The 13,810-nt window shown below is 44.6% G+C and overlaps 1 protein-coding gene across 1 annotated transcript in view; it reads left to right on the plus strand.

Moving 5' to 3' along the window:
• LOC121293072 (receptor-type tyrosine-protein phosphatase R-like) overlaps positions 1-13,810 on the plus strand; it is a 244,408-nt gene that overhangs the window by 15,210 nt on the left and 215,388 nt on the right. The window contains exon 2 of the mRNA XM_041215667.1: positions 5,433-5,755. Within this exon, the coding sequence (XP_041071601.1) occupies positions 5,433-5,755 (323 nt within the window). The remainder of the gene's footprint in view (positions 1-5,432; positions 5,756-13,810) is intronic.

Raw genomic sequence — 13,810 nt, forward strand, 5'->3', positions numbered from 1 at the left:
ACCCCAGTTAGAGTCACTGTGTGTGGAATCTCCTGAACACATTTCAGAAGGTCCCCACTGACTCCTTATCCTTTACTCTAACATTATCCCAATTAATAATTAAAGTCCCCCGGTGTCACCACGCTATAGTTCTTGCACATCTCTGTGATTTTCCTGCAGATTTGTTCCTCTATCTCTCTCTCACTATTTGGAAGCCTATACAATTTCCCAAGTAGTGTTATCTTACCCTTTTTACCTGTCTGTCCCCCTGATTATAGAATGTCCTATAACAACTACATTTGTACACTTTGCTGCTCCCTCCTGTACAATCCCTTGACCATTGGCGTCATAGTCTGGATAGCGCTCCTTCAGGGCCTTGTCACTTCCATTAACTCGAATACTGAGTATCTGTTTGAGAGTGGCCCATACCCTGAAGCCTCCCGAACTATCTACCTCTTCCAAAAGGCCACCCACCTACTATCCTGCCCTCCCACTGCCCGAGGAGTGACCACCTCCTGGAAAGTATGATCCAGGAAACTCTCATCCTTTTTGATGCTCCACAGTGACTCCAGCTGCCCCTCAAGTTAGCAAATCCTGAGCTTGAACTGGAGCAGCTGGAGCCACTTCCGATGCATGTGGTCACCCAAGACACGTAATGTGCCCCAAAGCTCCAACGTGCCACAGGAATTGAAAGCAACAGGTCTCAGATGCCCATCCATGGTGTAAAAAAACTCTCTGTTCCCAGTTAATATCCTATTTAAGCTATTAATGTTAACGAATACCTCTTGACCTATGCTGTGTTTATATACTTATTAATTCACTTGCAGTTATACTAACCCTGACTGAATATTTTTCGAACTCCTAGTTTGAAAGAATACCCTAATTTAGAGAGAAAAGAGAAAAATAATCACCAACCAATCGCTTATCTGTTTCCCTGTGATGTCACATTTAGATTTTCTTTAGAATGCAATTAGTCAGCTGTGAATCCACAGACCGCCTCACACCCTCCCCCTCAGGCCACCTCACACCCTCCCCCTCAGACCGCCTCACACCCTCCCCCTCAGACCGCCTCACACCCTCCCCCTCAGGCCACCTCACACCCTCCCCCTCAGACCGCCTCACACCCTCCCCCTCAGACCACCTCACACCCTCCCCCTCAGACCGCCTCACACCCTCCCCCTCAGACCGCCTCACACCCTCCCCCTCAGGCCACCTCACACCCTCCCCCTCAGACCGCCTCACACCCTCCCCCTCAGACCGCCTCACACCCTCCCCCTCAGGCCACCTCACACCCTCCCTCTCAGACCGCCTCACACCCTCCCCCTCAGACCACCTCACACCCTCCCCCTCAGACCGCCTCACACCCTCCCCCTCAGACCGCCTCACACCCTCCCCCTCAGACCTCCTCACACCCTCCCCCTCAGACCGCCTCACATCCTCCCCCTCAGACCGCCTCACACCCTCCCCCTCAGACCGCCTCACACCCTCCCCCTCAGACCGCCTCACACCCTCCCCCTCAGACCACCTCACACCCTCCCCCTCAGACCACCTCACACCCTCCCCCTCAGACCGCCTCACACCCTCCCCCTCAGACCGCCTCACACCCTCCCCCTCAGACCGCCTCACACCCTCCCCCTCAGACCACCTCACACCCTCCCCCTCAACCACCTCACACCCTCCCCCTCAGACCGCCTCACACCCTCCCCCTCAGACCACCTCACACCCTCCCCCTCAGACCGCCTCACACCCTCCCCCTCAGACCGCCTCACACCCTCCCCCTCAGACCTCCTCACACCCTCCCCCTCAGACCGCCTCACACCCTCCCCCTCAGACCGCCTCACACCCTCCCCCTCAGACCGCCTCACACCCTCCCCCTCAGACCACCTCACACCCTCCCCCTCTGACCACCTCACACCCTCCCCCTCAGACCACCTCACACCCTCCCCCTCAGACTGCCTCACACCCTATCTCTCAGACCACCTCACACCCTCCCCCTCAGACCACCTCACACCCTCCCCCTCAGACTGCCTCACACCCTATCTCTCAGACCACCTCACACCCTCCCCCTCAGACCGCCTCACACCCTCCCCCTCAGACCACCTCACACCCTCCCCCTCAGACCACCTCACACCCTCCCCCTCAGACTGCCTCACACCCTCCCTCTCAGACCATCTCGCGCCGTTCCCTCTCAAACCATCTCGCGCCGCTCCCTCTCAAACCATCTCGCGCCGCTCCCTCTCAGACCGTCTTGAGTTGCTCCCTCTCAGACCACCTAACACCCTCCCTCTCAGACCACCTCGCACTCCTCCCTCTCAGACGTCTCGCACTCCTCCCTCTCAGACGTCTCGCAATCCTCCCTCTCAGATTCACTCTTTGGTAGAAGTGGCAGAAGTGTGGAACTCTCTCCCACAAAAAAGTAGCAGACGCCAGCTCAATTAACAATTTGTAATCAGAGTTCAATTTATTTTTGCATGCCAGAAAAGAATATGGAACCAAGAGAGGTGGATGGAGTCAAGACACAGATTAGCCATGATTTCACTGAATGTCGGAACATGCTTGAGGGACTGAATGACCTATTACTGCACTTATTGTCCTGTAGCCAGGCCTAGTTTTCAGTCAACATTTTGGGGTTGATTTTCATCTATTGTTGTAAGTCAGTGCTAAAAGAGATAAGAACTGCTGTGATGGTAGTTTATCAGTCCATCCGTGTATTGCAGATTTGATGTAGGAGAAAGGTTCACATGATTGATCCTTCCACACATTTTTCTACTAATGCCTAGGCAATGTAACATAGCAGAGAGGGCAGTTAATTTTTAGTGGTAGCTATGGAGATAGTTAATTGGCATTAACTCAATAACATTTTGCCTTTCCCAAGTGTGTTCATTTTATATGCAAGCTGTATTTATCTTTTAAATTCGGAAGTCGATTCAGGGAAGATGGTCAAATAAGAAGTGACTGGTGCTGAGTGTGGAAAGCCCTGTACAAGTGAAATTTAAAAGGATGGGGACAATTAAAGAGAACTGTTACAATAAGCAAGGGCTTGCAACTTTAATAACAAGAAGAGCCATTTTTAAAATTTAGTCAAAAGCACAGTTATCCTAAGAGGCACAATGTTGTTACCCAAATGCCAATAATAATGAAAAACAGGGCAAAGATGCATTTCAATAATATTTTAAAGGCTTTTGTAGTGATTAATTATTCTGTATTTGATTGTGAGTCTTACTATGGATACTCACTATGTTTGATTGGTTGAGCCTGGTTGTGGACTCAGAAAAAAGTAAACAAAGCTGCAGATCAAGCTAGAAGCCAGAGCTAGAAGTGTGGGATAGAACCTTGTTGGGGTGTCTGAGGGTTCGACTGCCAGCTGGAAAGCTGGCGAGAGATGTGTGCTGCCTCCTTTCAGGAAGGCCCACTGAAGCACAAGCCAATCAGGCAATGGCAAGGCCAGCAGCGGGCCTTCCCCAGAATCAAGACCCCGGGGGGCAGAAATCTCACCTACTTGTAGCTGCCGGCCAATCAAAGGCCAGCAGCTTTTGTGCTCAGCAGTGCCACCTCAGAGCTGTGGCTGCTGCCAGAAGGACATGCAGAACGACCCAAGCCAAAGGTGGTGATGGGGTTTTGTGGGATGGGGGTCGTGGGCAGAGGGGCACAAGGGGGTCAGCAGCAAGGGCAGGCAGTGGTTCTCAGTGGGCCCTAACCCCCACCTTTTCCTGATGTTGAGTCCCTCGCCCAAGCTCTGAGTCATTAAATGGCCACTGAAGGGCCTCAGTTGGCAGTCGGGTAGGAGGGTCTACCATAGGCCTTCCCCCCACCCATACTAAATTCTGGTGGAGGTAGGAAAGTGGCGGGGTTCCAGTACGCCGCCATCCTACCTAACTATATGCCCTACTTGTCTCCAAGCCCGACACCGGAGGGAGCAGAGGATTCCACCCATGGAGTAGACATTTTGAAGCACCCTGAAGAAAATCTGTTGCACACATAGAATTGGTGCCATCACTTCGTTGCTCTGAGATATATAAAATACACACATTTTTATTAAAAAGTTGTTAATTGAATGATACTTTCTCACAAGTACAAAAAATTTTTAAAAAGATTTTCAAAAATTAAACAAGCCACTTAATTCTCAACAAAGTGGGTTGGACCAATTAAGGCTGGGAGCCACATTTGCATCCTTACTGAGCCGGATGCAGCTCTGGAACTGTATGTTGCAGACTGGGCTGACAGAAATTCAGACAGTCTTTAGAAAGACATAAAAATCATTTTGACCAAGTTTGCCATGAATAAAGGAACAGACGATGAAATGGGAGCAATGATTAAGGGAAAGGAAGTTTAAGGTGTAGGCATTAGGTTGTAGATAAATGATGGAGCAGCCCAACACTCAATCCTTTCTTTGATATTCCAAAGTGGACATGAGTTTGTATGAGGTAGTTAGGAAGAGGGCTGGGTTCTGTACCATTCTATGACATCACCTTCCATTTGTCTGTATTAAAACAGACCTGGAAGTGAATGGATGCAGGCTTGATGCAGGAGCTAAATGGTACAACTACTGGTTATGCCAGTCTGTGACTAGTCAGTGTAATTACTTTTGATGATCACTTTGGCATGCTTTCTTTTATGCAGCACCACTCTAGGCTTCTGAGAATTTCAGTGCCATTTGGAAGAAGATTTTAAAAAATTAGGAATAAAGTAAGCTAGAAGTGACCTCAAAACTGTTGAATAAATCTTCTTGCTTGTTCTTTAAACATACTTCTATAACAGCTGCCAACCCAAAATGGTCATTATATAAGTGCGATTTGGAAACAGTATAGACCCAAATGTAAAGCCAGGAAAAGAGTTTGCTCTGACATCTGTTAACTATTCCTACCTCATTTAAGTATTATACTCTCACTTGTTTCTTCTGCCTATCAGGAATACATTCCATGAACAAAGGGGGAAGAGTTGGGCATTGCTACCACTTTTCCATGCCATAGCTCTCCATGCACTGGTGCACACATGTGCAAATTGCCCCTGGCATCTCCTAAGCCTAAACTATTGTGGAAAGGAAAGGGGACAGGTGAATCTAATCTGGGCACAAACTAAATGGCAGTGGTACCCAGTGTATACAATTGGAAAATTTGGTGCATATTTGGCTCTGTTTCTAGAAGACAGTAAAATAACTATTTGTAAAATTTTCACAATGGGATAATTGTAGTGTTAACCAAGATTTATGTTTGGTCAAGGCAGTAACATATTCCATCGCTTGGATATTTGTGGGCAGGCTGTCAGTTAAAGCTGCCTCTGTGACTAGTCCTACTTGCACATCTAACCTTTGTGTTATAAACAGCTATGGGTTTAGGATTAGCTCCAAGGGATAAAGATGTGTTTGTCTGCTCATTGGCAAAAACATTGTGTTAATAGTTTGAATTAGTTTGCAGAAAATGGAATTGATCTTCCTCCAATTGCTCTATTTTCAGGATGCTTTTCAGGAGATCATGAACACTTCAAGACCAGAGGTCTGAGAAAGTCAGCTAGCAGTGGAAAACCAGTAATCATCTATCATCAAGTACATAGCATTGATAAAGGTGTGGATTTAAGTAGCATAGAGATGCAAAGAAGCACAATAAACATGCCATCATTCAGCGAGTATACGGACCGAAGCAGACCACATCCTGCCATGATTGTCAAATCTACTTTACCCAGAGTATCACATGAGCAAAGCATCCATTTTGTCGCAAACAATGACCAGCAGTTCGAAATTGAAAAGCTCCCTGTCCCTGAAGAAGATTTGATATCGGTGGTGAGTATCGGTTTAAAAGATAAGACAACTTTTCTTTGACAAGTGTTTGGTAAACAGGAATTCTTAAAGCTTTTATCTTTAAGGGCCATTACAACAAATCTACAGCACAGAAACAGGCCATTGATTCCAATAGGTTTGATCGGTGTTTGTGCTCCAAAAAAATCTCCTCCCACCCTTCTTCATCTAACCTCATCGCTTTATCCTTCACCCTCACTTGCTTATCTAGCTTCCCCTTAAACGCATCTGTGCTTTTCACCTCATCTACTCCCTGTGGTAGTGAATCAACACATTCTAACCATGCTCTGGGTAATGAATTTTCACCTGAATTCCCTTTTAGATTCATTAGTGACTAGCTTGAATCTATGATCCTTGTTTCTAGTCTTGCCCACATGTGGAAACATGTTCTGTACATCTACCCCACAAAACCTTTTCATAATCTTAAAGAGCTCTATTCGATCACCCCTTGTCCATCTATTTTCTAGAGAAAAGAGTCCTGCCTGCTCGATCTCTCCTGGTAGGTAAAATCTACAGCTTTGAAGAGTCTGACTCGATTTCCTTAGATTGTCAGTAGCAATATCTTATCAATTACATTGTTAAGAGAAACAAGTGATGAATATTTGAACACATATAAATAGGGGATAGCTGGGTGTATGCGAGGAGTGTTGAGACTGAACAAAGTCAATAAACTCAGCGAGGATAGGCCCTGTTGCTTAGTTTTGACTTCAGCAACTAGTATTAATTTTTTTTATATTTGTTCGTGGGATGTGGGTGTCGCTGGCTACGCCAGTATTTATCGTGCATCCATGATTGACCTTGTTCGGAGGGCATTTAAGAGTCACTGCTGTGGGTCTGGAGTCACATGTAGGCCAGGCCAGGTAAGGACGACAGATTTCCTTCCCTAAAGAGCCAGCCGGGTTTTTATGGCAATCGGCAATGGTTTCAAAATCATCAGACTTTTCAAATCAAGATTTTTAAAAATTGAATTCAAATTCCACTTTCCGCCATGGTTTGTTGAACCTGGGTCCCCAGAGCATTACCTGGGTCTCTGGGTTACTAGTCCAGTGACAATATGATTACGCTATCGCCTCCCCTTGTATGAATCCCATTAATAGTCAGTTGTCTCAGGTTGGTAGTTTAATGAGCAATGTTCAGAGATTATGGCAACCAATACCCTTCTCAGTTTGAATATTAGAAAATGTAACCACATTTCAAATTTTTAGCCCAGGTATCAAATGATTAAAGCGTAATGTATGGGTTCATAAAATTAGAAAGATAAGCATGATAGAGAATGTCGTCAATTGCAACAGTTTCAGTTAATCAAGAATGATGTTTGTTGGACAACATTGTAAATCATTTGGCATATTTAAGGGAGATTAACTGGCAATTACATATGAATGTCAGAAATTGGTACAGTAATAGGCCATACAACCCTTGGAGCCTGCCCTCCTCCATTCAGTAAGATCATGGCTGCAATTCTCCCTTGACTCCACTTTCCTGTCCTATCCCCATGTCCTTGGAATCCCTTTGGCAGAATTTAATGCCCCCTCAGTAGCGCATTTTGTGGCAGGATGATATTTAATTGGGCGGGAGGGCACGGGTGGGGACACTGCCACCTTCACATCTCTGCTCATTTAAGTCCAGGACGGGAAGTCTCGTGCTCGGCCTTCCTGTCCAGACACAATTAATGCCCACTTAAGGGCCTGATCCCACTGCTGCTGGTATTCAACCAGTGGCAGGCAGAGGAATTACCATGCGGGGAGCCTGAAAAGCAATCAGGTTTCCTTTGGGCTTCTGGTGGGGGAGGTGTGTCTGGTTCAAAGGCCTAATCAAGGGACCTGGTATCAGGTGCCCCCCCCCACCGAGACCACTTCCTCCCCTTTCTTCTGACCCTCTCCACCCCAGCCAGTGACCACCTCCCAATGACCCCCATCCCACCTATGGCTTGGGTTCCTCGTCAATCCTAGGCTTCCGGTGGGAGCATTACTGGCAGCAGCCACCACTCCCTGTGGTGTTAATGGGCAATGGAGAGCTGCTGGCCTCGGATTGGTCAGCAGCTCTCAATAGGCAAGATGTCGGCCCCCAGATTCCTAAATCCTGTGGGAGGCCAGACTCTGGCCAGTTAAGTGCCTAATGGGCACTTAATTCTGGTGGGCCTTCCCCAGCAGAGGCAACGTGGGTCTCCTGTCGATTCTCAAGCCAACAGCCATGACCTGCCCATTGCCAACATTAAAGTCTGCCCTTAGTGTCCAAAAATCTATCAACCTCAGGCTTGAAGATACTCAATGGTGGAGCAACCACAGGTCTTTGTAGTAGAGAGTTCCAACGATTCACAATACTTTGAGTGAAGAAATTTTTCCTAAACTTTCTAATTAACCCCTTATCCTGAGACAATAACCCCTAGTTTTGGGTTAAATGATTAGTACCAGAAGTGTCCTGAGATATATTTTTTTTCCTATTTCACTGGTGCTAATGGCATTAACCATTTTTAAACTAAAGTGAGAGAGAATAAATATATATTCAGACCATTTAAGTTATTTGTGTCCTTTTCCCCCTACTGCTTTCTACTACTTTATTTGAGAATTACACTTTCCTTTGTAAATATGCAAGCAGTGGTTACCTCAGAACAATTGGTAGTTTAAGCATTGTATTTTATCTTTTATCCTGGTCATTTTCAAATTTAGATTGTCCCATTTCAGATTTCTTGCTTAAGGTGTAGACACACTCCAATATATCTTCCAGATTATAACATTTCAAGAAATCCTTTACTCCTACATGAAAGCAAAGAAATTTTGGAGATATTGTAGAAATCAAACTTTAACAAAACTTGTTGCAGGTTTAATCACAGATCAGTCCTGATCTCATTGAATCGGGTGGAACAGGGGCGCTAAATGGCCTACTCCCGTTCCTATGTTCCTGCTCCTTAAGCCTGTATGCCAAAGCCTTTCTAGGCTCCTCAGTGACTGTAAAAGTAATTTGTTTAAGGGAGATGAAAAATACCTTTAAAAATCTGAAAGTGCTTACAATCTGACTATTTATTAAGTTAATGAGCAAAATTGAATTTCTGCCCACATTCTGACATTGATATTGATGAACTTTGTTGCTATCAGTGCTGAGGTGCTGATTGGAAATCAATTTTTTTCCCAACGTTTTGCTGTAATTTTGTTATTAAAAACCAAAGGAATGACCTGATAATTAACAATTCAATCCACACATAAGTTTGTAATTATCAAAAGCCATTCATATCAGAATGCTTAACAAATATTATACAATAGTAAGAAGGCTTCAATCAACTTGATTTGAGTGATGCTGCATACATCTGAGGATTATCTAAATTGGGTGAAAGATTGTATTTATTTTAGTTACATCTTGCAGTCGTGAGTTTGTGCTAGGAAATGTGGCTCTATTCTTCAGTGGGGATTTTTTTCCCCTGTGTGCTGGGGGACATAAATAGTGTATTTTGTTCACTGATCTACCTGGGCTGAATTAGGAACATAAGAACTTGGGAGCAGAGTAAGCCATTCGGCCCATCGAGCCTCCTCCATCATTTAATTAGATCATGGCTGATCATTTACCTCAATGCCACTTTCCTGCATTATCAAGGGAAAATAGAGGGCAATTGGGTTAAATATGACATGGTTTTTATTGTTAAGTAATACTTCTGATCCCCAAATTATTTTACATGTATTTAGGGGCACCTAGTTTTTTAAAAACATTTTACCTCATGCAACTTTTAAACTCAAAGTTAGTCAAAATTTAAATTTTTGATGTTTCAGAAATTTTGATTGCGAGTTATCCATATTTTAATACTAAAAAAGCTTACTGTCACATTTGAAAATATACAGGGGACTGCTCTTAAAAATTCTTCTTGCACCTAAATCCTGCTTTGTAATGTCCTTCTCCTCAGCCATGAAATGTACATGAGGGTGTTGAGTTGTCATTTCTGTCATTTTCAACAGACTTAATTTTGTTCCTCCACATTTGGTTTCCTTTTGGGTTATTTTTGCCTGGCGCTTTTTTCTGCTTTTTCACATATTCATTTGCCTTTTAAATGATCACATCCCTTTACATTTCACCTAAACTACTACTTTCTGTAACCATATGGCCTAATTTGGCCACCTTCCTGTACCACAGGAATACAAAAATGAGCTGAAAATTGAGAACAATCAATGCAAGGCCTTTTTGGTTGAATTTACATAAGTTCTTAGCCCTAACTGAGCTTTGCTGGGAACAGAAAGCCTGCCCTATTTGTTCCAAACCATGAGCTCCAGGCTTTTATGCTGTAGCAAATCCATTACACAATAAATAGACATCTGATTGAGAATGCAAAACAAATGTCTGGTTTACCCATTAAGGAATTTAATCCTACTGACATTAATGTGTAAATTCCATTTTGCTGTCCAAAATAGCAGATTTAAGAAAATTATATAAATTTATAAATTGATTAAAGTAATTAACCTACAGCCAATGTTCTCTTGTAAAGAAAAGTATCTATAAAGAGGAAGCAAACAAGACTTGTATTTATATGGTGCCTTTTGTGACCTCAAGGCTACCCAAAGCACTTTACAGCCAATGAAGCACTTTTGTCGTACAGTCACTGTTGTAACATAGGAAACAAGACAGCCAGTATGTGCATAGCAAGCTCTCACTCCCCTGCTCTTCTTGGAAGTAGCACCATGGGATCTTTTACCTCCACTTGAGAGGGCAGAAAGAGCCTCAGTTTGACGTCTCATCCAAAAAGCGACACTGACAACAGTGCAGAACTCCCTCAATATTGCATTGGTGTGTCAGCCTGGATTTTTGTGCATGAGTTCTGTCGTGGGACTTGAACCCACAAATCAAGAGTGCTATCAAGTGAGCCACAAAATAATATGCAAGACCCATTCAGCAGATTGTGACATTTTAAATGAAGACATGGCCACTGTTTTTAACGGGTTCACACTCGGATTTATAGGGTGTGTTTTAAGTACTATGAATTTGGTAAGGACAGAAAATGCCCTTGAATTCATCAGGACACAGAGTACATGGATTCTATGCTGTGCCTGACTGAATTACTGTTATTTTTACTAAAAGTAAACTTACATAGGTTGATATATAACTTTGGAGCTGGAATAAATGTAGCATAGACCTGTTAGTAGCATTTCCTCCATGTTTGGAAACCAGCACATCAACTCCAATTGGGATATACTAATCTCAAAGCAAATTAGTTTTAGACAAAAACAGATGATGCTGGAAAAACTCAGCAGGTCTAACAACATCTGTGGAGAGAAAGACAGAGTTAACGTTTCAAGTCCGTATGACTCTTCTTTAGAGCTCTGAGTTTTTCTCTGCTGAGTTTTTCCAGCATTTTCTGTTTTAGTTTCAGATTTCCAGCATCCGCAGCATTTTGCTTTTATCTTAGTTTTAGACACAATAGGGTAATGCAATAAAGAGTTTGTGAGAGCTGTCTATGCTGCATTGCAGAGGCACATTGAAATGAGCTGGTCTAGTACAAATTTACAGTGTGGTAGTATTAAACTAAATCATATTTGCTATTTTATTAATGGCAGCTTCCCAATTAATATATTAAATACTTGGTGGGCAAAACAATAGATTTAAGTCACAGCAAGTTTATGATAAAAGATTTATATAAAGTATAATTTTTGGTGGTCTTAAAACAGAATCCTTGGAAATACATACTGGGCTTTTTATTTTCTGAGCTAACAAGACAAGTGTTGGCATTATAGATAGAATGTTCTGGTTTTTACAATTCTCAAGTTACAGACGCAATGATAAAATAAACAGGCCTTGTTCTTGCAATATTAAATATTGTACCTGCACAACCATCCATTACTAATCTTATGGCTGAAATTTCCTTTAAAACTGCCTGTTACATGCAACTTGTTAAATATCAAAGTTTTATCTCAGAATGAATAATGAATGCACTCTTCACTGCCATGAATATATGTTTACCATGAAAAATAATTATGTTTCTTTCTTTGGCTTCAAGGTCAGGCTTGTCTGATCATTTGCAATTATGATAATTGGAAACATTGAAACGAAAGCTGAGTGGCTTGTGTTGTATGTTTGATTACTATAAGATTGCGACATGAGACTCTGCAGGGATTCATTGTGCAAACATAATGGAGGATAGTACTGTTTTGAAGGGAAAACAATTCTCACTCACAACCTTGAGATGCGCTCCTCTGTCATTATTTTCCTAAAAAATTGGACGATGCATGCCATTTTTAGCTGTTTGCGATATATCAAATTGTCTTAAAATATTTTATGGTAAACATTCCATGCTGCTTCTTAAGTGATCAACTATACTGAAGTGAATTACTCAGTGCTAGGCCCATGACCCTCAATTGCTTTATATTCCCGAGAATTTTAAAGTCAGTGGTGCTGAAATGGCAAGCAGAATTTAATACATTTAGCATGCTTTGCTCTTATGGCTGTTTCAGCACGCTTCATGCCTGGTTCAAAGATCAGACATTGTTACTCAATGGGCAGAATTTTTTGCTGAGTGGGTGGGCGTGCAACTGACTCGCTCAAGTGTAAAATGACGCGCGGTGATGTTGGGTGAGCATCCTGACGTCATCGTGCGCTCATGGGATATTTTGCTTGGCGGGTGCGCGTGGGAGTCGGAGTCGCACCTGCCATTAATTAAGAGGCCAGTTGAGGCCCTTGACAACCCAACTGACATCGACTTAACGTTGTCCGTGCGATTCTTCACTCATCACACGGGCGAAATGGGCAGGCGAGCAGCCCACAATTTGCAAAACCTCATCCACGGGCGGGATAAGAGTCAGCAGCTTTGTCAATGTGAGTAGTGAGGAGTTTTGGAGATAACTTGCTGCTGGTGGCTTATTGGTACTTGGCAGTTTAATCTCTGATCGGGGTTTCACTCTTAGCATTTCCAGGCTTCATTTCAGGATTCAATGGTGTCTTCCAGGCCCCCTGAGGATTTGGACCTTTCCGGGTATCAGACAGCCTTCCCTTACCCTGGTAATGGGGATTGTGGTCTCCGCTGCAGGCACCTCCTCTGAGGAGGAAGAGAGGGGCAGAAGGGAGAGGAGGCCAGGTGTCCCAATGCAGCTTCCAGGAGAGGGACCTGTGGGAGGAGAGGTGCAGGCACAAGGGGCGCAGGGCCAGTAGGAAGTCCAAGGTGGAAGGGGCCACAGAGGACGCCACTATCCTGCTGCCAGGGTTTACAGATGGCGATGCAGCTACCTCAACATGTCTGAGGTGCAATGCCAAAGGAGGCTCCGCCTCTTAAGGGAGACCGTCACCTTCATTTACCAGATGATCAGGCCTGAGATCAGCTCTGACTGTGTGGGTGGACACCTCATGCCAGTGGCTCTGAAGGTCACAGTGGCCCTCAACTTCTATGCCTCCGGTTCTTTTCAGGGGTCAGTGGGGGACCTGTGTGGAGTGCCCCAATCGACTGTCCGCAGTTACGTTAAGCTGGTGACAGAATCCCTGTTAAGGCAGGTATTGACTTTCCTTTGTTTCCCTATGGACGAAGCCAGCCAGGTTGAGCGAGCCAGAGGGTTTACAGCAATTGCTGGGTTCCCCACGTCCAGGGTGCCTTCGACAGCATACACGTGGCTATCAAGGTGTCAGTGGGTGAGCCCGGTGCCTTCGGCAACAGGAAGGGCTTCCACTCCATGAACGTGCAGATAGTGTGTGATCACAGGATGCAGATCCTGCAAGTCTGTGCAAGGTACCCAGGAGCTCCCATGATGCATTCATCCTGAGACACTCCCAGGTGCCGAGGCTCCTCAGTGCTCCAGCCCGACTGGATGGATGGCTTCTGGGTGACAAGGGCTATCCTTGAAAAGGTGGCTCATGACGCCCTTCCACCAGCCAAGAACAAAGGTGGAGCAGCGGTCATCACACTGTCACAGTGCATGCCAGTGTGATGCATCATGGTGCCCTCATCTTTCAATGATCAGTGGGGTCTCCAGGTTTGAAGCTCACATCAGTGAAGAGACTACACTAGAATGGTAGCACAAGCCGAAATCCCCATCTCAGTGCACTGCACTCTTACCTTCACCTGACACCCCAGCCTCACCA

This window comes from Carcharodon carcharias, chromosome 21 (assembly GCF_017639515.1).
Source record: "Carcharodon carcharias isolate sCarCar2 chromosome 21, sCarCar2.pri, whole genome shotgun sequence".
Taxonomy (NCBI): Eukaryota; Metazoa; Chordata; class Chondrichthyes; order Lamniformes; family Lamnidae; genus Carcharodon; species Carcharodon carcharias.